Source organism: Molothrus ater, chromosome 12 (assembly GCF_012460135.2).
Source record: "Molothrus ater isolate BHLD 08-10-18 breed brown headed cowbird chromosome 12, BPBGC_Mater_1.1, whole genome shotgun sequence".
Lineage (NCBI taxonomy): Eukaryota > Metazoa > Chordata > Aves > Passeriformes > Icteridae > Molothrus > Molothrus ater.
In genome coordinates, this window is record NC_050489.2 from 10,349,498 (window position 1) to 10,376,372 (window position 26,875).

General features: G+C 42.5%; 1 protein-coding gene across 2 annotated transcripts; it reads right to left on the bottom strand.

Annotated features, from left to right (window-relative positions):
* Positions 1-2,241: 2,241 nt before the first annotated feature.
* On the bottom strand, positions 2,242-15,694 carry AKTIP (AKT interacting protein). Of its 2 annotated transcripts, none has more exons than XM_036390454.2 (10): positions 15,616-15,694; positions 11,324-11,439; positions 9,852-10,057; positions 8,287-8,351; positions 8,103-8,203; positions 6,813-6,901; positions 6,643-6,741; positions 6,309-6,416; positions 5,712-5,772; positions 2,242-3,153 (listed from the first exon to the last, which is right to left on the bottom strand). In XM_036390454.2, the coding sequence occupies exons 2-10, from the start codon at positions 11,363-11,365 to the stop codon at positions 3,046-3,048; spliced, it is 879 nt and encodes a 292-aa protein (XP_036246347.1). In that variant the 5' UTR covers positions 11,366-11,439; positions 15,616-15,694; the 3' UTR covers positions 2,242-3,045. The 2 variants fall into 2 exon arrangements, with proteins under 2 accessions (XP_036246347.1, XP_036246346.1); XM_036390453.2 differs by having other exon boundaries at positions 2,242-3,156.
* Positions 15,695-26,875: the final 11,181 nt, after the last annotated feature.

Genomic DNA, 26,875 nt, shown 5'->3' on the forward strand with positions numbered 1-26,875 from the left:
CAAGGGGAAGGATTTACTCTTTACTCCTGCCCTGGTTTAGTCACTGTGGTTGTTCCATGTGTGTCCCCTCCTGCTGCTCCATCAGAAGGCACCAGGCAGGGCCTGGGAGTGCCAGCAGTGCCAGGGAATGCCCCAGCTCCGGCTGCTGCTCCCTTGGCAGAGCAGGAGGAGGAGGAGGATGGTGGCTGCCTCACTGCACAGCACTGGGGGGCTCCAGAACAATCTGCCCTCCCTGCAGGAGCTGTTCACACAAGATCTCACACACCCAGTGACAGCAGAATTATTTCCTGAATGCTGGGGACTCAGTACCCACATTCCCACTGAGGGGAATTTCTAAACATTCTTAGGTAGTTTAGAACAGCTCTGACCACCACTGCTGCTATATTTGTACAGCTACAGATGCACTGGTTGTCCCCTGCCTTTTTACCTAGGGGGCCTGAGACTATTTCATCAATAGTTCCTGTTCCTTTCTGAAAACAAGTTGTTAAGTTAGCCTCAGCTGTAACTAATAATAAAGATAGAACTTGCAGTTTCTACGTTGAAGAAAATGCTAAAAAAACCCCAAAAACTCCCAACAAATGTGTTCCAAAGGAAAAAAAAAGCATAAACTTTATATTCAAAAAGATAAATCTGAAGTGGCTTCAAATACTTTCTTTCATGACTTAGAACAGTTTGGTTGGAATCCAACTGCAACCTCAGCAGGAAACTCCAGTGGTGTAACTTACAGATCCCTTGGAAATGTTCTTTAGAGAGTTCAGAATTCCAAAGATGATTTTCAGCAACATTCCCTTATCAAAGTATTGGCCAGACCTTACTCTTTCACCAAATTATGTACCTGCTCTAAGAAAAACAGCAAAAGCCAGGAGAAAAGGATTTGATTCTCATGGCACTGTTTCAGTACTCATTCACCTGGCTTGCTCCTGGAACAGCTTTTAATACACAAATCTGATTACAAAAGTACACTGCATTCTCTCCCCTTTCTCAATCAAATAATTTTTCAAATTACTCATTCTAAGCCAAACAAAATTCTACATTCCCTAAATAAATAAAATTATTCTCAACAAACTGCTATTAGCTGGATTTGACTTGGAGCAATCCAACCTGGTGACCAGCCTTGCAGGGTCTGTGACAGCTGAGAGAAACAAAACTTACTCCACAAACCATCACCTTGCCAGCATTATCCTGTCACTGCTCCTGGGCACTGGTCTTGCCAGCTGTGGAGTTTCCTGGCCAGCAGCTGAGCCCAAAGAGCTGCCCAAGATTAGAAGGGATTTAACTTCTCTGCCAGTCCTTCACCTAAGTGGCTTAGGGAATGTGCAAGTCAGTGATTTATAACAGAGCCTTCTGAGCAATCATAGAACTGAATAAAGAGGAATGGTTACAGGCTGGTTTAGCTCCAGGCTTGCACCTGCCCAACCATTTCAGTTTCAGCCTTCCCCCCCCAAAAAAAAAAAAAAAAAAAGAATGTCAGCAACAGAACTCATTTCACACTATTTTAGTGCCAACACCGCAGGCCAATACATGCACCCTCAAACTTTTCCCACATCCTTTCCTTGAAAGGCACACAGCAACACTTTTCCAGGCAACACAAACTCACCTTCAAATCAGTTCCTCCATTCCTGTCCTGCTGCAAATCTGACCAGGCACATGGCAATTCTGAGGCACTTTCATAACCTGCCAAGTGTCCAGAATACTGAGGCTATTGGGACATTAATGCCACTCAGAACACTGACAGAGACAGTGCCACAAAGCCATCTGGTTTTCCTGTCACTTATGACACTACATGGGAAAGTCTCTGTCTATTTCCTTAGAAGCCAAGGAGTTGTTCTCAAACAGAACAGATTGCAAATGACAAGTGAATTTAACTGTCAGATAAAAACAGAACACAAAAGAACTCAACACAAACCCCACAGCACTGCCCACCCTCCCAAAACACCCCGAGTCACTACAGGCTGTCCAAGGCAGTTGGCTGCACTAATGCCACCAGTACAGGCAGAGGCAGTCAAAGGAAAAGCAGCCCAGCTCCAAGGGGTCAGCACTACAGGTTTTGATAAGACACTCCTGGGAGGCAAGAAAAGGCATCACACCAGGCTGTGACATTAGAAGAGTCTGTCCCAAGTCCACTTGAGCTTTGGAGCTGCTCCTGGAATCCCATGAGCATCTCAAACACCAATGCAGAAAAGTACCTGTGCAGCCACTCTTCACTAAGTGTCCACAGCACAGACTAACAAGGACAAAAGCTAGAGCACAGTTTCTTTTTATTTTGTCACTATTAACACACATCAGTCAACTATCCTAAGAAATCCCCTAGACACCTAGGGAACCTAAATCCCTCTAAGATTTTATTAGCTCAAGAGACAACCATTAAAAGCTTTTAGTGTTTCTGTACTAAAAAGTCTAACAAGCCTGACATTCTGCTTTCACCCTGCCAGACGAATGTGCGTTTAGTGACAGTATCCATTTACAAATCAATAATACATCGTACATCATCCCCAGCTTTACTTCTGGAAAGTGCTAAATAGAGTCAATGAACCGTCTATTTACAATTTCAAATCCTAACATATTTACAATAGAAACCAAAAGTATTTAAAACCATTAAATATAGTGTTTAACTCTGCTATATTAGTTTACATGAACACAGCTTAACTCTGGCATCGTATTTCCCATACTAATATTTCCGCCAGTGATTTAAGATTCTTCTTAAAAAATTGCTATTCCTGGAGGGAAAAAATAAAAGCTTAAAAACCAACCCAAAACCTCCAGGCATTTCAGAGCCCTGAGGAATTACCCACCCTAGACAGTCTTCAGGTAGAAGTACTGTAGTGTTCAAGAGAGACTTCCAAACTCCAGGCAAGCCTTTAAAACCTAATGCATATGTAAAACATTAAGAGTCAGTAATCCACTGAACAGGTTTACTGCAGTCACTGCTACCATTCAGGTTTTACTAATCCGTGGTCAAGAAGGAAACTGCTGCTCTGCTGTTTCTCCCTCCGTTACATTCCCTCCACCCCCACAAAGTGTTGTGTGCACCAGTGTCCAGGACAGCTAAGTGGGCATTGTCTTCTCTTCTTTGCTGAAGGGCTGGACTGAGCCAGGCTTCACCCAGGACAGGCCAGAGACGTGCATGCTTTTGCAGTGCTGATCTTCCGGCTTCTTCTGGGGAAAACAAAGCTAAAGTTACAATTGTAACATACCCAAACCCTCGCAGCTCCCCCTCCATCTGTTTTATACCTTTAGCAAATACAAGCACAAAAGAGACTTGCACCATTTCATCTCTCAAAGAGGAATATTAAGATGGCCACTGGTTTAATTTCTAGGAATGTGTGTGGCATCTGCAGAACCACCCTGACAATAGAGGAGTTTTAAGGACTTGGGTACAGCTGGCCTATCCCACCATAAAGACTCAAGGATACTCCTTTTGCTTGGAGGCCCCAGCACTGCACTGCTCCTCAGCACATTTCTTGGTTCTACAGAAAGAAATGCCAATCCAAACCCCCACCAGCACTGCTCCTGTCATTCTGCCAGGCAACGTTGGGCGTGCTGGGGAGGAACACTGCACCCCACAGGTGGATGGGAGCCCAAATAACGTGCCAAAGTAGCAATTAATGCCTTTGCTAAACATGGGAGTTTCCTAATGCTTTCCAAGGATGGTCCCATCCTTCCCTTTCCTGAGCATTTGTCACAGTTAAATAACTATTGACAATAACTATTACCCAACAGTGCAACAAACACTTTGAACTCACTATTGCAATTTAGAAGACAAAAAAAACCAAAGGTTGAAATTGAAGAAAAAAGATACAACTTGGAGCATCTGTAGATTCAAAGCAGTTAGACATCAGTAAATTAGACATCTCCTGTAGCTGGCCAAAGCAGCAGAAGAGCTTGCAGGATTATTTTAATAGCAGGAAGTGTACAACAACTACACCAAACCTGGAATGGTGTGCTGAGCTCTAGAAAAATGAAAACTGCATGAGCAGACTTGGTTGTAACATGGAACATCTTTTACTTGACAAAGTAAATTAATGCAGCAGGAAGAGAGAACCTGCACTTCTGCCCCTCCCCATGCTTTGTGCCAAAGGTGACAACGTGTGACAGACCTGCCATAACACACTGGGCAACAGCAAACAAGAGGGATGAGTCCAGCCTGAGCCTGGCAGTGGCAGCTGCCTCTCCCATGCTGCACACAGGAACCACACCTTGGAAAAGCCAAGTGCTCAGCAGGGAACGTCACTGCCCTTCCTGAAGGGCCCAGCTGTTACCCAAGGAATAGAATTCAGGGCTGTAGGATGATTTGGGAACTTGTTTTTACAAGGAACATTCTCAGCTACACTGGCATTTTGGGACACACTACAGCACAGAAGCTGGGCCATTCCTATCAACAAACAACTGGAGCAACACAGTACCATGCATGCAATAGTTACTGAAGATGTTTGTTTTCACCTAAAAAGAAATCAACAGGCATCACCAAAGAAAACAGGACAAAAGAAAGGTCACTGTTGCCTATCAGTCTCGGAGACAATATCAGACCCTTTCCATTTCAAGCACTCTAAGCTATTATTTGTCTTTGATTTAAGGATAAGAAGGAGGTGATGAATGAAGGAGAAAGGGATGAGAAAAAGTAATATCAAAAGTATTTCTTAAGTTTTGTATGAACATCAAGAAGTCAATCTGGCCAAAATATTTTCCTGTGTGTTCTGAGGATCTAATGTGACTCTGGCAGTTGGGAGTACTGCCACACTGAGCTCAGGCAGTGTATTGTATTAAGATCAATTTAAAAACCTCATTCATGCCAGAAGACATGCAAGAACATGAGATAAAGCATGAAGTGTGGAAGACAAGTTCAAACTGACAAAAAAATAATTTTTCATTACCCAAAACCCCAGCAAACCATAACACAGCTCTAGGCCAAGTCAGTAACCAAAACATTCAGACTGCATTTCCTTGCCAGTCCAGCTATGACAGCAGCCACTGTTTCAGAATCCCTTTGTACTACAAGTGGATTGACTTGTCAGGCCACTCAGTACAGACTCAGAATTGCTGTGTGCCTTGTCAAGTGCAAAGCAGTAATTAAGAAAACAAAACACATGAACAGTCTGAATCTCTTGCATCCCATCACCCATCAGGTGAAAGCTCTATGAGCCAACACATTCTTGCTCTGTCACAAGGAGCACTCTGTGATGGAAGGAACTCTCAGCACCTTTTGGTGAACTGATGTTGCCTCATCAGAAATCTGCAGCATTAGAGAAGTGAGCAAGAGATGTGCTTGTGCTGCTTCAGAAACTTTGCAAGGAGAAGAAAGGGCTGAAGCTTTGATTCAGTAATGGAAGATCTCAACAGAAGAAAACAAAGCAGCTGGGGACTGTCAGGTAATGAAGAAATGGTAACAGCCATGACAAGTGCAGGACAAGCTAACAGGCTGCCAGTGAATCTCTTCATCCCTTCATCCATAAACAAAAAAAAAATCTGCTCTGTGCCAAGAGTTGTACTAACAAAGCTTTCTGGCTAAGTGACTAATTACTTAACACACTGAAGTTAGAGCAGTGACATAACTGCTTCATTAGGAGACCACAGCAGTTCCAGCAATCCTGCTAAGCCAAAAGAGGGATGGGAAAAGGTCTCTCCAGTACACAGAGACAGAAAAGCTTTCTATCTTTCTTCCTCAATCAGGCAATAAACCCTTCCTAGAGTGAGAATGTGAACTTTGCACGTACCTTCTGAGTCAACATCTTCTCTCTAGCTTCATCATGTATAGCTGGATTCCATGGAGAAAAACTACAGAAAAAGTATAGTTTACTCTTACTTGGCATTTTTTGCAAACTACAACAAAGAGCAGAAAGCAGCGATTTTCCTTTGTTTAGTTCATTGAATTTTAAGTAAATTATAAGTGGTGTTAAAAAATATAGTTAAGAACTAAACTCATATTGTAATGGATCTTTTCAACAATAAATGTTTTGGTTTTCATTTCTGACAACTGGAAATTCAGCACACATGACATGAAAAACCTCTCATATTCACCATGAAGCTGACTACTCCATCCCCCATGCATGCAAGCTTTAGGAGGATTTTAAAGCTCTGACCAAAGCTACAATCACCCAAGCTGAGCTCAGGAAAGCCAGAAAGCAATATTAATTCATGGGCATTTCTGCTTGAGGGAGATGGGAGATTGTTTATTCGGTTACTGCTTTGAGATTGTTCTTCTATAACAAAAGCAGGTCAGTTAGCCTGACAGAGAAAGGCTGCCATCAGCAACTACACCAAAATTTGCTCTCAAAACATTAGGACAGGGTGAATTTGCTCAGAGTACTCACATGATTGCATAGGGGTCCTCTATTTTGGGCTGATCAAATAAATGACTACTGCATAGTTTGACACTGTCTACCACTTTACTTTTGAACAGCTGAACATCCTTTTCATACCTGCAAGATAGAAGTAAGTAGTGTTAAGTAACTGCAAGGAGCCACAAGTTTGCTCTAGAAGCAGACTTGGCAAACCCCCAGTTGAGTTCCTAACACAACCAAGCCTGGAGGCAGAGATGACAAGTGGACAGAATTTTACAAACCTCTTGTTTCTGCAAAAAAACGGATTTTTTTTTATGCTAAAACCACTTAAGAGGCCATGCCCATACACATGGAAGATACTCACAGCACTGCAGCCTCAGGGTTCAGAGGACTGGTTGTATCAATCTTGTAGAAGACTCTGCGAGCGTACATTAACACCTGCCATATGTGGTTATGATTTCTCCTAAAAAGAACAAAGCATGATGAAGAATGGAACCAACTTCTCAAATTATCCATCAAATTGTCAGCACTAACCTCCATTTCGCAAATGCTCTTTTCACATCCAGTTCACCAGATAAAGGGTCCACTAGTGGGTGGAAGACAGGCAGGTCAAAAACCAAGCGCTGGGTTAGGAAAAAAAAATTCATTATGACAACTTCAACCCTAAAGTCAACACCACTGGGTGAAGGTCAGTCAAATGTTGCTTCCAAATACTAGTTAATTGTTATTGTATTAAAAGAAAGCAACTGCAAGTGATTGCTACCAGCTGTGAAACTGTAACCCAACACACCTGTGTAACATGCAGGGTCTTGTCCTCTCTCACATGCTATCACCAAATCAGGAAACTAATCCAGTTAACTGCACAGGCACTAGTGCCAACACAGGTAATAATACCAGGTAAGAGCAGATTAAAGGAGTTTTTCTGGTTTAGCTATTTGTGACTGAAAGCTTTCTACATACCTGAGCTACAATCAATACTTTTTTTTATCCTACACACTTAAGTAAACTGAGCAGTGACACCTGGGTGTCTTCAGCTCTGTACAGCTCATGAACATGTTCTTCCAAAAGAAAACTGAGTTTCAAGAGAAAGGTTTCCTACTAGTTCTGTTATTTTAAAGATGATAGCTTTACATAAAACTTGACACCAAGCAGGCAGCTACCCAAACCAGCAGTTGTGTGCACCTGCCCTCAAATCTCTGTCTTAGAGAACTGTGGCCAAGAGGGTAAGCTGCTCTGACGAGTGACTGCCACAAAGTATTTATTTTATTTTTATTTTAAAATTGGTCTAATAACTTGGAACCTTTTCACTAAAGAGAAAGCAGAGATGGAATATAACACCATACTACCTATCTCCTTCTCCCTTTGCTTCACCATGTTCTCATCAAATTTTTAATTCCTTGTTTCAATGTAATGTAGAAGAGACAATCAAGAAATCCTGCAGTATTATAGCAAGCACAGCACAGGTGTCTGGATTTTACATTCCATTATATCACTATTTAGAATTCTGATACCTCTTTAAAGGCTTCAGTTTCAAGCTCCTGCTGAGGAAGTAGCAAATCAAGAGTGGAGGGAAAGAACTGGTTGATTATTTAACACCCTAATGCATCTGACCTCAGGAAGTTCACTCCACACCAGCCTCAGTAATCAGAGTAATGCAATTCCTCCACAGTGGTTTGCAAATGTGTACAAGACATGGCAAATAAGCCCAGTCAAGTGAACAAAATGAGTTCAAGGAAAAGGGAAGCTAATTGGAGTATCAGCTTTAACAAAAAGCTATACTCACACCACCAGGAAAGAAGAAAAAGCCAAGACACAGCCACTTACCGGGCAGTCTCCATCTGGGTAATTATCAGGAATATAGACAGTGAACTTGAAGACACCATCCTGGTAGAGCCCATGCCTTATGAATATCACACCAAACCACACTGCAAGTGAGAAAGTCTGCTTGAGTGAAAGAATTAACACATGTACATATATAGAACAATTTACAATTGAAGTTTAAACTTACTTAAAGCCGATCGGTACGAGGGCTGCACGTAGACACCCGGCAACTTCTGCTTCACCACCAAGGTGCTGCAATCAGAGTGAGCACTCAGAGAGCTCCACAGCCACAGCAAACCCAGCAGGCACCACCCACAGCCCAACAGGGCTTTCTGCCACAAACTCACTCCCAATTCCCAGAGGTGCTCACAGAAGGAGGTGACAAATATAGCGAAATCACACTCTTTCCCTCCTGCTTTTCACACCACTCCACCTGAAGACTTACTAGCAGAGAACACTACTCCCTCCTGATAAAGCAGAGAAGTAGAAAAACTCTTCCCTCAGTAGATGCATTTAACATATGTCAGTATAGAAATTTACAATTTTCTGCTGAATCCCCAGGCTCAAAGTAAGGAAGAAAAAGGAAATTCAATTAAGTAGCTTTGAACACAGATTCAGAGAAAATTGTAGTTGCAACTGAAATGTGACCAAACTTCAACCTCAATTTAAACAAGTATTTTTTTCAGTTTTAGATGACACTATGCTAGAGATCAAGCTAAGATTACACTGACAATGGCCAAAACAAACCAAAACCCAAATTAATTTCACAGGTTTTCCAGTTACTTGGCATATGGGTTCATTAAACTGAACTCTAAATGCCTGCACAAATAAACAACAATCTTAAAGCAAAACATTAACACAGTTCTCTGCTTACCATTTCCCTAGTATTTGTTATTAGTTCCCCAATAATGAATTTGCATTATAGAACCAATATATTTACTCAGAAGAAAAATATCTTTCCTGAATTAAAAGGCAGGGTCAATTGCTTGAAAAAGAAATAAATGTTTTGAGAGTTCTCACTTTCAATTTAACAGTTAAATACAAGAACTGAGACTCAGTGTTGCATAAGGACTCCAGGGATTTCATTCCAAAAGGCACTACATACTTGGGAATCCAGTATGTCTATTACAGAGGAAGTCCCTTCAGCTCTCTAGCACTAACCAGTTATATAACTAGAAAGTTCTCAAGACAGATTGTTATGCTCCCACAGCAGCCTACAAATCACTAGATGGGTGAAATGCAACTCCTCCCTCACAAGTTTCATGTTAAATATCACAGAAATGAATACAGACTCCCCAACATCCGCTTGATCAACTGGATCAGGCGGCGTTCAAGTGTTTCATGTGACAACTGAAGGAAGGTCCCACATCCTAACTCCATTGATAGCACCATATATTCATGAGCATCTTCCCACCTGACATCTGCTTGCTTCTATTTTAATACTTTTTCAAATACTTGGTATTTCTGACCAAAAAGCCATTAGGATAACTAAACTCACAATGTTCTTACTTCAAGATTAAGAAATGTAATAATTTGAGAGAATTACATCTAAAAGCACTCCTTAAAATCTCATATTCTCCCTTTCTGTCTCAAGAGATCAAGGCTGCTGCTCCAGAAAAAGAACTCTGCAATGTTTTCCTGCCTTGAAGGACTATGACAGACATCATGCAAGAACTAGGCCCCTGCAGGGCTTTTTCCCCACTGAAGCATAAGCCCAGTGACCTAAAAAAGATGAAAAAAGTGAAAACCTACAATTCTGCAAGTAGTGAGTACTCCAAATAAAAAGGCCCATAGGAAGCATGTGTTCCATTGGTGGACTGGGAGGAGGTGGCAGGTGAAGCAGGCTTGGTTATTGGCACAGCATTCTTTGGGATGGAAGGCAACTGTTTCTTTGCAGATCCTCGCAGGGGACTGGTTCGCAGCTCTCCACTCAGTGTTTTCTCTTCAGTGTCAGATCTCTGTCAAATCAAAGGAGAGCCATGAGATCACAGCTGTATTTCAGACACATTTAACATATGGACATATTTTAACATGGGTTTAAACCAAATTATGGTAATTACAAGTTAGGCCAATGAAACATATCTTGGGTTTTGGTGATCTATTGCTTGAGGAAGGGCATGGAGGGCTGTCCCTTTGCATTTTATTTTTATATAGACTTTTGTTTAACTGAACACAACCTACAAGTACAAAAGTATTCAATGCTGGATAGGAAATCTGCAGATTAGGTCAAATGCTTAAGAAGGCTTACATTTATTTAGAACCTGAAACCAGACAGTATATAACATCAGCTTACAAGTCAATCTATTTCTAGCACACAGTGCATCAAGATAAATCATTTCTGCTGACAAGCATCCTTACACTGCAGTCTTCAAAGACTCTTTAAAGTAGTGTAGTAAAACTGAGATGAAAAAACAAGGTTTTATGTATTTCACTTCCTGCCTGTGCTTAAGACATCAACATTCCACTTGGAACTGATCCTATAGCTCACTCCTACAGTGAAAGAATCACCCCTTGGCAGTTGCACCAAGTTTAAACAGCTTTACCATAGGAACCTTTCTATGCCTTTGCTGCCTTTTCTTGGAAGAAAAGAACAAACCACTGCCAACAAACACTGTACTACTCACAGACCCCAAAATTATTCTACAGATTGCCAGGACCAATGTGCAGGCTACAGACTTGTGCTTAGGCTATGTGTGGTGACAAAAGCAGGATTTAAGTGTGGTGCTTGGAAGGGCCCAAGACCTGGACTAGTAACAACACCTCATGATCAATGTTACATAATTTGCCCTAGTACTGAACACCTGGGAAGTGATTAACCCTAGAACTCCCATGCTTTTATTACTGCTACAACCTCAAAAATCAACGACACTATAGAGGCATAGTTTTGTCAAAGCTCATTGCACATGCTATGGCTAAGCTCTACATAAGACACTAAAATGTCTTATGAAAAAAGTGTTTCCACCATGTGAACTAATTTGTTTCCCATTTCCTACTTAAAGATATTTCAGATAAAAAGTCAACAAATCATGGAGTAGACTCTATGCACAGGCACATTCCAGTTAACACAGCTCAAAGCTAGTTTACACTTTTACTGAAGGTGATCACAACCCTCGGGATAAAAGCACAATAAAACACCACGTGCAGATCACCTGATGTTTTTTCCCAGCACTGCTACCACCCCTCCCAAGCATGACAACACCTCCTGGCATCCATTCATGACACACCTTGCGCACAGAACCTGTAGACATGCTCCAGAAAGGGTTCATAACGTGTATTCCAAACAAGGGGCTGCAACTTCCCGGCGTCTTCCGAGTGTCCTCAGGCCCTTTGGATTTGTACCCTAAAAGGACACAGGACAAACAGGCATTTAACAGATAAACAGGACTCAAGATATACATAGTACTCAGATCTAATTCTACAGTCAGCATTATCTTTCTGTAACTTCTGAAGAAAACTTTATGCATGTAAGACCAACAAGAGTTAAAAATGCCAAAGCTCTATTATGTGCTCCAGAAGAATAATGTGTCTATTTTTGCACCTGAATCTCTGCCTCCTTTCTGCTAGAAAAAGACTCTACATTCTGCATTCCATATTCATCTTCCCAATGAGAAGAATAAAAAAGGGTCATCTCTTGGCTCAGCACAGTTTAGGAAGACTCTCTACACAGGAAAATATTAAAGTTATCACCTTCCTATTTCAGTCCAGCACCAGACAGAACCATGACCCTGCTAAGAACTGTCCCTCACAGACACCCTTGACTCTGCACATTTCTGAAGTGTCCCAGTTAGAGAAATTCTGTCATTCCCAGTGACAGAGATGATCCTTTCATTGAGTTTGCATCATGTATGTGTCATTTTGTTTTCATCTGCATTGGAACACCACCAGGAATAGACAAAGCCACAGAACACAGAAGTTTCTCTGTGGCTTATTTAATGGTTTCATTATTAGCACTAAGGCTTAGTGCTCTTTAGATCAGCAGCCCAATAACAAGGACTTCAGCAGTATTTGGAGTTTCAGTGTCATCTACTGTGCATGTCCTTGCTTTCCTCTCTTTCTATCTTTTTTTTTTTCTTTTTTTAAGTCTTGCTATTCCTTGTTCAACAACCCTGATCCATAGCACCTCTTGTCTGGCACAGCCTATTGCCTCCACTCTTTTTTTCCTCTCCAGTCCTCCTACTTTCCTTCCTCATCTCAGCCTCCCATTTTTGGCTCCATCACCTTAGGTTTTGAGGCACTTTACTCAGTTTCTTTAATAGAAAGTTGCACAGCATGGATCAAGAAAGCTAACATGATATGAGAGAGACAGAGCCAGTGGCACAGGTTTCTACTGTGGTCAACACTACATTTTTACTACAGTAAGGAAGGCAGCATCTGTTCACCATTGGTCTGATTCGTTTATAGAGAAAATGGAAACCAAAAATAGAGAAAATTATGACCAAAAATCTTCCTAAAATTAACATAAATGCCAATCATATTGAAAGAAAAAAAAAAAACAAACCCAAAAATAAAACAAACCATACCCAGACAAATAATCCAAAGAAAGTCTAGGAATTTTAAATGTTTAAAAGAAACATCAATATCAAATCATAGCCTTTAGGCTATGCAGCAGCCAAGCACTAAAAAAAAAAAATGCAAGCACCTTCCAGAAAAGTGGTGAAAAACAATTTCTCCACCCAAAATCATCTCAAACATTCCAATATACAACAGGTTCCTCCAGGTATTTTTTCCTCTTCAGCAGCCAGAGTTCCACATCATTCTGAGCCACTGAAGAGAGAAAGTCAAAGCACAGCTACTACCCTGTGAGAGCAGGGGGAAGATGTTTTCACTTTTCCCCATCTCTTGTCTGGAAAGCAGAGTCATGCCAGAGGGCTGTGCCACAGGCCTTTCCATGCAAGCAGCCAGACTAAGGAAGACAGGAAGACACTGGGCCAGGAAGGCAGGAGACGTTTCCTCGGGAAACTCCGGAGGTGGAGGAACTGACGCACAAAGAGCACCTGAGCTCCAGCTCTGACAAGAGGGAAAAGTGCTGGGAGCTGAGATAGGCTGAAGGACAATTAGCTGGAATCTGGAGCGATTATGGGATTGGGGTGGGATCAGATTGTTTGTTTTGGGCTGAAGTTTTTTTACAAGTAGGCAATACAAGCTGCATTACCCCGGAACCAGAGATAGGAGAAAAGGAGTCAGCAGGACAAAGAACAACACATGCAGGTAAAAACCAGCCCAAGCTGCTCCCAGGGAAACAGGGAACTTCTCTACAAGTTTGGGAACTGATGTTAGATGCAGCTCAGTCACCAGATCCACCCTTCAGAAAGCAGCTATGTATCTCAGTACACTTCCAGCTTTGCCTACTTACATGCTTTAAAGAGCAAATAAAACATTATTTGAGCTTTAGTTAAGCTAAGGAATAACTTCCAGGTTGTCTTGTACAGATGTCTTTCATCCAGTTGCTTGCCAGTTACAAATTATACACAGTATCATCCTAAATTTATTGTTAAACTGCCTCCAGCCTCATGCACCTGCTAAAATCCTGTTTCCAGTGGAGCACTCAGAAGCTCAGAGTACAAGCCTCCCAGAAGAGGGCCATTTAAGCAGCCTTTCAGGGGGTTTAGAAGTTTATTTCTAATCACATTCTCTCCTATGCAGCGTGGAAGTGGAAAGCCTTAGCTCTAAAGGAAACTTATCCACAACTGCTTATGCTCTCTAGTACCTTCACCTTGCAATTTACCACCCATCACTAATCACAGGAATTATTGAAATCAGTATTAAAAACAATAACCAAGTAACAGCAAATTTACATTTGACTGTCTATCCTACTTCTCACTATGTCTGCAGCAGACAAAGGAGAGACAAGTTCTGATATTATTAAGTGGAATTTCTAGGCAGTTTAGGCATTCACACCTACCCAAGGCTCAGTGTCTACCCCAAGGCACCCACCACTATGGCATCTTCCAGTGCTGTAACTACTAAAACCATCACCTTCCCAAAACAACCCAATACTCTCTCCTCATTTTATGGAAAGGGAATAAAAACATTCAAAACCATCTCCCTCTCTCTCCTTTCACACTGTCAATATTCACAGAATCTCATCCAGAAGAGCTCATTCTGCTGATTTCTCCTGCTTTAAGAATAGCAAGCGACAGCAACCCTCCTGAGCTGTCCTCCTCCCACAGCCACCTTCTTCTCTAGTGCTTTCCTTTCAGTAAAACAGCAACTAGACAAAGACAAAACTTCTGAAGAAACTTCAATATTGCTTCTTGCAAAGGCCTTTTAAGTTATCCACAGCACCACACTGGAACCAAAAGCTACCTGCTGCCAGGCATAACTTCATGTCCACACTCTCCAGGTATGCAATACACACCAGCAGCCAGAGCAAGTGTAAAGTCATCTGATGCTTCATCAGCACTCTAAAAGACTTCAAAACACTGAAGTTATCACTAGCAAAATCATAACATTTAACTTCTTTGCTTTAGCACCTTTTCCTTCTCTACATTAGATATTCTCGACAAAAAAAAGTCTTATTTTACCCACTGTTGTAGTATGTGTCATATTTTTCTTCTCTCACCAATGGAGTTATTTGATCAAACACAACACTAAAGCAATGGGAAAAAAAAAAAAAAACTTTATCTGCCTGGAACAGAGCACGCTTCTAAAGATTTTCTGGAAACGTCAACAAATCAAAGAGAGCCACTCCCACACCGGAGAGCAAACTGAGATATTTCAGCAGAGCAGCAGAGAACAGTGCATACTGCACACACAGTATTACGTGTTTGTCCAACAACCGCTGCTGTCAGTTCACCCTGGAACTCATTTCTCCCCAGCACAGCCACTCCTGACCGCCTTTGTACCCAAGATCCTCGTTCACCCACACCTTAACCTGCCGGACAACACGGGAGCGCTGGTGGCGGCGAACAGGAGCACTGACCAGTCAAGCCTGTTCGCCAACTCTTCTTCCACAGGTGGGTTACACGTTCCATACCAGCACCTGCTGCTACGAGCTCAGTCCACGAGCAAGCTGCAATCTACGCCAGCGACACCTGCTCTTAGACAGCAGCCTAAGGGACACGGGTGCTGGCCGGCCGAGTCCCCCGGCACAGGGGGCTCCAGCAGGAGCTGTCAGCCGCGGGTCACGGCAGGTTAAGAGCAGTCTGCGAAGCCGGAGCGGCCCCGGGGTGTTTCCCGCCGAGGCCGCGGCCGTGCGACAGCGCCAAGCCGCTCGCAGGGCGGGGAGGGACGGGCAGAGCGCTGGCAGCGCCGGCCGGGCCCCGTTGGCAGCCGCCGAGCCCGCGGCGCCGCTCGCCCCCCGCGCGGGGCAGCTCCAACGGGCCGCGCCCGCCCAGCCCCTCCCGGCGGCAGGTGACGGCCCCGCGGCCGCGGACACCCCGCAGCCCTCAGCGACACAACAGCCCCGCTGCCCTCCCGTGCCGCGGGGACGGGACCCCCCCGCCCACCGCCGCCATTCCGCCCGGGAGGCTCAGCCCGGACAGCGCCGGCGCTGTGGCCCCTCTCGCTCACCCACCGAGGCTCCGCCGCTCCCCGCGCGGCCCAGGCCCCGCCGCCGCTGCCGCTCCCGCTACCCCCGGCACAGCCCCATTTACCGCCCGCCCCCCGGGCCGCACATCCGGGCCGCCCCCCGCGGCCAATGGGCTCCTGCCGCTGCCAGTACCGCCCCGCGGGGCGGGCGGCGCGGCCACAGCCGCCACTCACAGCGCGGGACGGGCCCTGACGCGCCGGGACCGCCCGGGCTCCGTCACCGCGCGGGGCCGACCGGCCGGGAACTGCAGGCCCCGCCCCGCGCACGGCGATTGGTCCGAGAGCCTGTCCGTCTCATGGCGGGCGGACCAATGGGACCGCGCGGGTGCACCTGTCACTCTCTCAGCTGGCTGACCGCGCCGGGGGTGGAGCTTAGAGAAAAGAGCAACTCTCATTGGCCGGCGGGGCGCGCGGGGACGCACGCCATTGGCCGGGGGGTCCGAGAGGCCGCCTGGGGCGGGGCCTGGGGCCCGTCCGGCACCGCCCCGTGTCCGAGCGCCGGTCCCAGCGCGGCCGCTGAGGGAAGAGGGTCGGGCTGAGGGAGCGGGACGGCGGCTGCCGGGGAAAGCCCGGGGAAGGGCAGGAAAGGCGGAGCTGTGGCGATGCAATCCGGGACAGCCGCGGGGACACGTTCCCGCACCGCACAGCGAGAGGCAGCGGAACGGTGGCACAGCGCTGCAGCGCGGTGAACACCGTGTGTGTGTGCCTGAGGCAGCCACTCTGCCTCTCCAAAATTTTGCAGCTAATGCTGCCTGTATGAGCCAAGAGCTCCAACCTCCTACTGGAGATGACGTAACCAGTCATGGACTTTCGTCACTCCTTCTCGCAGGCTACTAAAGTGAACATTTAAAAAACATTTTAAATTAAATTTTTTTTGTGTTTTTTTTTCCCTCAGACTCACAGAATGGGGCAGGTTGGGAGGGACCACAGTGGGTCACCGGGTCCAACCTCCCTGCTCAAGCAGAATTCCCCAGAGCACAGGCACAGGGCTGTGTCCAGACAGTTCTGGAATGTTCCCTGTGAGGGAGACTCCACAGGCTCTGGCCAGGCTGTTCAGTGCTCGGGCCCTGCACTGCAAACAACCTACACAAACCACACAAACCTACATAACCTTACTTGATAATTACTGGTATTAACAATTCTTGCTCATCTCCAGGTGGAACTCCCTGGACTCCGTTCCTGTCCCCTCCTCTGTCCCATTGCTGGGCCCCAGGAGCAGAGCCTGGTCCCTGCTCGGAGCCCTCACTGCAGACAGGACAGACAGGGCTGAGGGTCCCTCTCAGCCACCTCCTCTCAAAGGCAAACAGCCCTGGCTGCCTCAGCCTTTCCTTGTAGGAGAGGCTCCCATCCCTTGGTCACCTTTGTTGGATGGAGCCACTCAGGAGCTCTGTGACTGTCGTGCTGAGGAGCCCAGAGCTGCACAGTGCTCAAGATGTGCCCGAGCAGGGCTGGGTAGAGGGGCAGCATCAGCCCTGAGCTGCTGGCAATGCTCTTCCTGACGCAGCCCAGGACCCCGCTGCCCTTATCAGCCACAAGAGTACACTTGTTGGCACATTTTAAAGCTCCTTTTAAAATTAATAATACCTGCTTCTGATACTATTGCTGCACAGGTACATGTAAATTTATATTAAAAATATGCACACACAGATATGCATAAAAAATATACCTCTAAGATCTGCTGAAGAAAAGGACGAAAAAAGAACAAACCTCAGGAGTTAGTTTTTATTTGTAATAAGACTTTTTATGAGCCCAGTAGAACAATTACAGAAGTGCTATACCAAAACTGAAGCAATTTGTCAAGGTTTGGAAGGTGACAACAAAATCCATGCTATCTCAAGTATAAAAATTACAAAGAATTTTAAAAATCAATGCATGTAGGGGTGTATTTATTTTTGTTCCTAAGCTAGGAGCAAAAATACCATGCTAAGGTTATCACTTTGTCTCAATTATTGTAACCTTCTATCCCCCTGTCCTCAAAATGCCACTTTAAAGCCTTCAGACAGTTAATAACGTTATTATTCTGGCTAAACCGCTGTCTCAAGTTTCTAAAACCCTTTGGCAATTTCCTGTTCTTCAGTGTTTCAAATGCAAGCTCTTTGCCCACACCACTGAAGTGCTGCACAGCTTCCCTTCAGGCCTTCCACTGCTACATGCAGTAGTAGCAGTCACTTGTTACACCTCCTTTTTTTCTTCAGCTCTTTCCTATTTTTTTCCTGCTCTAAATCTCTTTCCACCAACTCTCCTTTGAAGGCTGTGCGTCCAGAAATCTTTCTTTATGTTGTTACCTCCATCAGTGGGCTTTTCAGACCCAGCCATTCCTCAAAGTGTCTTGCCTATATCAGGTGCTGTCCTTGCTGAGGAATGAAAGGTGATAATGAAATCCTCACTTACGTGCTTTGCAGATGTCATAGATCTTATCCTGCAAAATTCTGAGGCTTCAACAACATTTTGGTGTTGACTGTACACGCTCAGGATGTTGCAAGTCTATGACAGTGGGAAGAACATTTTGACTTTGGTATGAAGGACTGTGAGAAATATTTATTAGGCCTTTGAACTCAACATTGTTAATGCTCCAAATCCCACTATAGTCCAAAGTTTCCTATTTTGCTAACTAGAGGAATAATATTCTGACATGAAAAAAGCCTTTGTCTAATACTTAAATTGTCTAATTCTTAAATTTTTTTTAGATTCCCTTCCTAGTCATAGCAAATGTGAAATAATTCTACTTAACAAATCTTTGTATTTTGGCCAGTATAAGAGATTAATTAGGCCTAGAATGCTTTTTGTATATTATTTATCTTGTGAAAAACTTCTTTCATTATGGGTGGTACGACACTGTATGATTAATGCATGTCTAAATAACCTTTAGATACCCTTTTCCCTACTTTTAGGTACTCTGTATCAGTTTCCCCCAGAATTCTAAATACTGTAAGGAATTTTCCCACTGTACCTATGTTCATACCCCAAAACCATACATACCCATAATCCAAACCCCAAAATTGCCCAGCACCTTCCTGTACCTCTATGGAGGAAGGAAGGGTGCTGGGGCTGAATCGTTTAAGGCATGGTCAATGTGATGCTGAACTGTTCAGTGTGGGAAGTCTGGATAGTTCTGAACGGACCAGAATTTCCCCTTGTGGTGGCTGTGGTTCTGAGAAGAAATCTGAGCTATAAAGAGACGAGGAAGGATAAAACAAATGTGTAATTAGCTCGGGCTCGGCACCACTAGATGGTGTCCTGCAGCTGCTCTAGGCACACATGGCACTCCTCGGGCAGGTGAAGGGACAGAAACCCCTCCTGGCAGGAGCACAGCGAGCGCTGCACGGCAGACTCGGCCTCCGTGCTCCTGCTCACCTCCCACTGAAGTCCCCAGTGCCTCTAGGGGGAGGCTGATACAAGAGTTTTGACAAATAACCTACATAACCACACAAACCTACATAACCTTACTAGATAATTACTGATATCAACATGATTTTTTTCTTCCTACAATGCAAAGGTGAAATATGGCATTTTCTTTCTTTTCAAAGCTAAAAGCAGAGTTACACAGTTAAAACCCTGATTTTTTTGTACACAGAAAATTCATTTGTGATTTCTGTACTACAAGAACATGCTATCAGTACTTTATAAAGCAATCAAAGTAAAAAAATAAAAGCAGCCAAGTAAAGAGTTTAGATTTTTGTTTCCTTTTTTACCGTGGTGAAAATGCTGTGTTGTTTTTTTCATAAAGAGACTGTTTTCAAGTTTTCCATACTGGTCTCTATTTGCATAATTGCTAATAACAAGACATATCCTTTCAGTAAATGAGGAGACAGAAATTATCAGATCTCTAAAATTTGTTGAAAAACCTACAAAAAGTATTTAAAATGGGTGTTTTCAATTTAAATATATCTGTGAAGCAGTGGATGGAAGGAGGTGATTCACAGTGCACAGCAGTGCTAGTTATCCATAAGGAGGAAGACATCAGGTCACAGTTCTCCCCTCATTCTGAGGGACAATACACAAACAAGAGTTGAACAGTCTGTGTGGAATGGATACCTGCAGGTGAGGCTGGAGCTGCTGCAGGGCTCTGAGCCTGCAATGGCCAGGCCACAGAGGCTTTTGCTTTGGGAAAGCCTTCCTGAAACTCTGCCTGAAATGTGAATTCCCAGACAGGCCTTCACAGCTTGACAGAAAATGCTGCCCACACTCCTGCTACCTGTGCTGGGGCTTCAGCTGCTTTGGCACGTTGCTCTCTTTGGATTTGAAATTAAGTTAACAAAGTGTAAGATAGAAAACATTAATTAGAAGCTCATTTATTTTAGGAACGCTATTGGAAACTAACGGCAAATCAAACACAAACCCCTCTCTAGTTTACACCCAACAGGGTGGTGTTTCTCTACTTTCTTTGAAACAAGCTTAAAGATGGAAACTTTTTCTACTAGTAGTGTTGATTCAAGATTATGTACTCATTTTTCCCATTTTCTTTTTTTATTACAATGGAATTGCTAGAATGGATGCAGCTATAGCTGCACCAATATAAGAATGCTTTTGACTGCATATCTGTTTTCCCTGAGGAAGAGGTAAGATGGAACAGCACTAACTGCATCATCAAAATTTGTCATTTAGGTCTTAGGGTAGAATCTCAGGACCTACTGTTGGTCTCTGCTCAGTCAGCAGCAAACTATTATAACAAGGACAAAATATTAAATTTATTTATTCCCCATAGAAAACCTCCTGTCTTCCTAGACTCACTTAATATAAAAAGAATACATTTGTGTGTAATATTCAGGCACTTTTGTATTTGCATGGCTGTCAGTGTGTTTCACAACATGAGAGATTGACTGCATTAATGGCTCCTGAATAGCAGAAGCTCCTATCAATGACTAATTAAAGATCAGATCACACCCTTCAAACTACACTTTCTTCAACGTCTCTCACTGAGAAAAAAATGCATTAAAAATTTAAATCTGAATTTATTTCAAATTCCTTAATTTATGAACTAGAAACCTCAGTCACTGTGAGTCCAACTGTGCAGAATTCAGAACCATGAAAATTGTAAAACTGACTTACTGTACTCTTTTATTCTTTTGTATTTGCTTTCCTAATAGCTCTTATTTAAATGGTGAGGATCACAGTTCTAAGATGAATTTTGGTTCTGCACAGTATGATTTTGAAAGTAATTTTCTAATGTAAGGACAGAAGGGACTATTTCATCACTATTATTTTAAGAAGTTGAACACTTGAATCTGACTCGAGGCTTATAATGTCAGAATAAATCCCAGAGGAAGATTAAGATCCTAATTGCATTGGTTTTCTACTTATGGGAGTGCTTGTTTCTATGTGAAACATCCCAGGAAAGATAGGGTGATGAGAAGCACTCAATTTTTTAGCCACACATTTTGAAAATATGTTTTTTAGCTATAAAAATTATACAAATCCTGTTTGTAAATGCTAAAATGTAAAATTAATCTTAAAACTATGTATCCATACAACTTACTTGTAATAGAGATATTGTCAGGATAAAAGCTTGTTTATTTAATTCCTATCTTGGAATGTCTACTGATGAATTAAAATTTCTCCTTTTAATATTTTCACAGCTGTTCATTGAGAACTTTTTAGAAGTTGTTAATCAGACTAACTAGATTTACAGCTGTAATTAATATTTCCTTATGAATAAGGGGGTTTTTTTCCTCAGTATCTTCCCTTCATGGAACATTTTGAATCATAATAACGTAGAACAAACTTTTAAACAAAAATGTATGTAATCCCACACTCTCAAGGGTAACTAAGATTACAGTGTAATCAGAATGAAAAATCTTTTTGAAAAATCAGTTTTGTAGAGAATAGTTATTAAAGTGCATCTGTATGAGACAACTTTGGCAAATCAGTGAACACAGTCCATGTAAACAAGCTTTGATCAGCAGTTTCCACAATATCATTATGAATTCCAGTGTTTGCTGTAATGGTATGGTATGATAAGTGAAAGGCAGACAAAAACCAATTCATAATTTTCAGATGGAAAATCACAGTTAATTTGTTGACTGAAAAATAACTACATAATTTCAGAGATGATAAGACATAATAAAGTAGGACTATTCTTTTCTCCACTCACACCTTGAGCCATATTTCTACACAAAAGTCACTTTTCCTCCTTTCATCTTCTTATTACTTTCCTGGTAAAGTGACATATTAAGCAGGTATGTAAGTGGTTGGTAATTTTAAAAAGCTGAATATTTAAAAAACTTAGTGGATGACTGATCAAAGAACTGAATATGAAGAGTAAAGACTGGGGAGAGAGAGGGTGAATATGCAAAGGAAGCTTTCACATTCAAAGGGGAACAGCTACAAGCAGCTACCAAGGGCTGTAGCTCAGTTAATGAAGTTCCAAGCATCAAAGGCTGCCAGTGAGCAGCACCTTAGAGGCCACACTTCCACACCCTGCCATAAGATCCTGGATCCTGGATCCAGGGCCGCTCCGCCCTGGCTGCTGCAGATGCCATTTCCAGCTGCCCTCCCCTGCAGTCTGACCTTGCTGACCCCAGTGTTCCCATCAAGGAAAAGCTGGTGAGAAAGACACTTTCTCTCCCCTCCATCTCTTCCAACAGAAACTGAAGCTGATGCTACTGGCTCAGAGTTTATAACTGGGGGCAGAGAAATTACTTTGGCAAACATAAAGGGCTGAATGGAAGCTCAGAAACACCCTTCTCCCTCACACACCATTTTTTCCCCAGTTCTATGTTCTGTACATACATTTCTGGCTCAAACTAAACAGTGGAGTAGAGAGTATGTACTTCAAAGATTGCATATAAAGAAAACATTTACTACATTAGGTCTTTCTAGAACTAGACTGAACACGCAGGGCAAAAAGAAAGACCAGCAGCTAAGCAACTCCCCACAGGCCCCAGGGGCACCCACAGCCAAAAAACCAGAGAGGAGAAGGTTGCAACAGCTTATAAGGAGGGAGGGAAACAGGGGAGGAGTCAGTCCTTGGACAAATAGAGTTTCAGAGGGGAGTGGGATACAAAAGATTGACTTAAGGAGAACACCATTGGGGATAACTTAAGGGTGGGGCCCCAGCCCCTGAGCCAATCACTTGACGCTCTAGCTGGAAGTTTCTAGAGAGTTCTAGAGAGAAAGGTGGGAGCACCGAGTGACAGACAGGGCACTGGGGAGGGATTTGAGAAAGGGTACATTGATCTCCAAGGCAACTGGGGAGGAGTTGGGATAACTGGCAGCACAAGGGGAAGGGAGGACCAGGGCAGAACCATTACATGATTCTGGGGAACGGAGCAGTCCAACTTATACAGACACAACACAACAATTGACTGTCTTGGAAATGCAATTGGACCCAGGATCTGGCTACCCAGGTATAGCTGAGGAACTTCAGAAAAATGAACACTGCTGGATGGAAAATTAAATATTTGCTCAGTAGGAAGCAATTTCAAGTCAAATGAGGTTACTGTTGGCTTCTACCACACCATAGCCAGGATATAGGAACCTCAGTCTGCCTCCCAGTTTTGACTATTCACAACCAGTTTGACGAGTCACAAATTAATGTTTTAGGGGCATTACAGAACAATTTTTAAAAATCAACAAAATGTCTGTCAACTTCAACAAGACTTCAGCTGAGATATTTCATCTATGAATAAGGACCTAGGTCGGCAAAAAAAAAAATCAATAGAACATCTGTCCCCATCTATTTCAAGTGTTTTGGTTTTTTTTTCTGAGTTTTGGTATCTTTTTTATGCCATCTGCAACCTTTTCTCTGTAAGTTGTGTAATTTTGTATCTCCCATTCAGTTCTATTTGTTTCCTCAACATAGTAATTTAATTCAATCTTATCTTCTATACATTTGTCAGTTACTAATTCCACAAGAGGTTGGGAGGTCTAATTTTTCTTCCTTTTTAAGGGACACAAATAATGTCTCTGCAGTTTTGAAATCTGGCTTGGCTGTTTGTGGTTTTATTACACACAGCATTTCATTCTAAAAGCAACAGTGTGAACTGAGATTAGATTTAAACTGAGTCTTTCCAAACATCATGAGAATTCTTCTGTCAAATAAAACTTTCATCTTAATTATCCTTAATAATTTCCACTTTGCAAACATAAGGTCCCTTAATGCCTTTGGAAAATGAAGATTATGAGAAAGAGACTATAAAAAGATAAACGTCTCATTTTGCAGAATTTTAAATACCTTCTTTCAGATAGTAAATCTAATGTTAATTAATACTAGGGTATAATATTAGATTTCTCTCTTTTATGAAAATCCTGGATAGAACGTTCCCTAGTGTAGTATTTTCTGTGTTATTTTATATATTGGTTCAAATTTAAAGCCAAGAATATTGCTGAAAAATGTCAAGTAACTTATTCAATGTGCAAGCAAAGAACTACTGTCACAATTTAATTAATTTTCATTATTTAATTATAGAGTGTTTAATTATAAATCAATTTTTATTTTCTGTCCTTCTGAAATCCTGCTCACCAGAGTTCTGAACACAGACATGTGGTTTGAGTATTTGAGCTGACAGAAATACCCCATTTTATTTAATTTATGACAGGCTCAGTGTGTATGTCTGTGTATGCACAAGTCTGTGTATGCAAATGCACAGAGAGCTAATTCAAACACATCAATACCTTTCTTAAGTAATTGTGGTAGCTGCACACCAAGCCAAGCACTGTATTCTTTGATAAACTAATATTATTTTTCCTCCTGCAATACACAATTCAATATGCTAATTTGTCTGAAACTAAGATATCTCTACAAAAAATACAGGCAACATTTTGTTTTGTAACTGTTGCTACTTCCTGTTGTAAATTGCATAAGGATGCTCTTGGAAAGGAACATGCAATGGGTTGTGTACAGAAAGGAGAACACGAGCCAACATCTCGACAATAGCAACACAGCAGCTGCCCTTCCATGTGGGAAAAGCATCACCCACACAATAGCCAACATTGCTTCCTAACACTCATGACATTTATAGACCCAAAGCAGCCACTATTACAAAATAAACATATTTAAAATTAAGATGTTTTTAATATTAGGGATTAGGAAGGATCAAAATCCACCATAAAGACAGGAAAATGAAACTCTCCTTCCTTCCTTCCTCTCTGAGTGTTTTTGTGATTAATCTGAAATAAGGATTTTTTTTCAGGGCAATCTTTAGGTCATGTTGTTGAAGTTTTCTGTGGCTATAGCATGGCCTAAAATTAGCTAAGTGGATGAGCATTTTTTACCTCCCCCCACCAAAAATAAAGAGAAACAACCAAATATACCCAACACAAAACAAAGCAACAACAAACACAAAACCAAAACCACCAGAAACAAAAAAATCCCCAAACCCCAGAAACAAAGAAACAACTCCCCTCACAGACATGTGATAAGGCTTTACAACTGGTAATGCAGATTAATAATTTGATCTCACTGTAAAATTATTTCCTATCAAACAATGACAATAGATAATTTCCTATGTTTATACCCTTTATATAAAAAGCTTTTGCAAGTGATATGGCCCTAGTGCATCCTTGAGTTACAGAAAGGGTGAGTTTGGAATGATCCTCTGGAGCTTGTCTGGTCCAATCCCCTGCTCAGTAGCAGGGCCATCTGGAGCAGAGTGCTCAGGACCACATCCAGCTGTGGTTTCAATATCTCCAAAGATGGAGAGACTCTAAAACCTTTCAGACCAACCTGTTCACTGCTTGGTCTCCTTCACAAGACCTCAAGCTTCATGACCTGTCTATACAGCCTGCTGTGTATTAGCAGCAACAGCAGGTCTGCAGTGAACAGCTCTTTGGGGCAGAACACAATTTGAAGGCAAGGTAAATTATGGACGAGGACAGGATGGGAAACTGCTTTCAACAGAAAAAAATGTTGTGTAAACTGTAACAGCTATGCAGACTGCTGAAAAGATCTTGTCTCAAACTTAAGAAACTCTCATCTCCCTTTCCTGCTCACTCAATCTCCAGCTCTGGCTGTTGAACTACCTGAAGGAAATGTAGGTGCTTTTACCAATTTCCTTTGCTGGACATTTTGTTATTCAGGAGGGATATTCAGAGTCCTGAGCTGGAATAAATCTGTACTGCTACCTGGAGTGCACAAGGGGAGATCATTCATGAAGCATGCAAGATCATTCATGAAGCAGAAGCAGCCTAGGCAAACCATGTTGTGGCACCTGGCTGGGATGTGTTTCTGGTACCCACAACGCACATGGCATGGCTGGGCTCTGAACACACAGCCCAGCTGAACTCCACTGTCACATCTGGAATGTTTTAAACCTTGGGTTGGTAACAGACCTACTACATTTTTCCCTAAGAAATAATTTACAAGCATACTTGGATAATAGAAATGCTTATTCCATTCCCAGTGGCAAATAATAATCAAGATATGTAGTTAAAGGATGATCACAACTGCTTCAGATATGCTCCAAAAATCCAAACTAACTACTACATGAAAGATGAATAAATGAAATTCTTACTTATAATTAAAAAAAACCCAACCAAAACAGAATTAAACAGAACTAAAAAGGCCCCATATTAGCTGCTCATTACAACAGCTATGTCTCCTTGGCCCCTGGAAAAGAGGTTAACTTTATACAAAACACTGCCTACATAATTTATGTCATTACTTACCTGTGAGAAAAGCAAAGAGCCCTGTACACATAGAAGGCTGGTAGAGACCAGGGATATGTTAAGGGATCTATTAATTTTGCTAAACACTACTGAGAAAGAAGCCAATTACAAGACAATTAAAAAAAGAGCAAAAATCCTGGGAGATAAATGTCTTTAATCTAGTGTGGCAAGCCATAACAAGAACCAACACTGAATAAGATATTCAGTAAATATTTTAATAGTGAGAGTGATTAACCACTTTAACTACTGAATGGAGTTGTATCTCTTGATTTATACAAAGTGAGCTTGAAAATCTCACAGTATAATACTTTTTTTAATCTTGCTACTTGGGTTCAGTATCACGTTGGCTGGATGAACTGCAATGGCCTACCAGAAAGGTTGGAGGTGACTTATTACCCCTTTTTGGGGCTTCTGTGAATTAATGGGCTCCCCATTAATTGTCTCTATGTTAATATTACAGCTCATCACTCTCTCTTGCTATATCTGAATACTGTTAGCCTGAGTTTATACAAATAAAAATGTGTGCTCAAGTTCAACAGCTTTAAAGCATTAACACTTCCTCTGGCCTACCAAGAGACCCAGTTAAGCTCAATGCAGGACTTTGTAGGAAAGCTGAACATAGACATGGTCTCTCATATGGA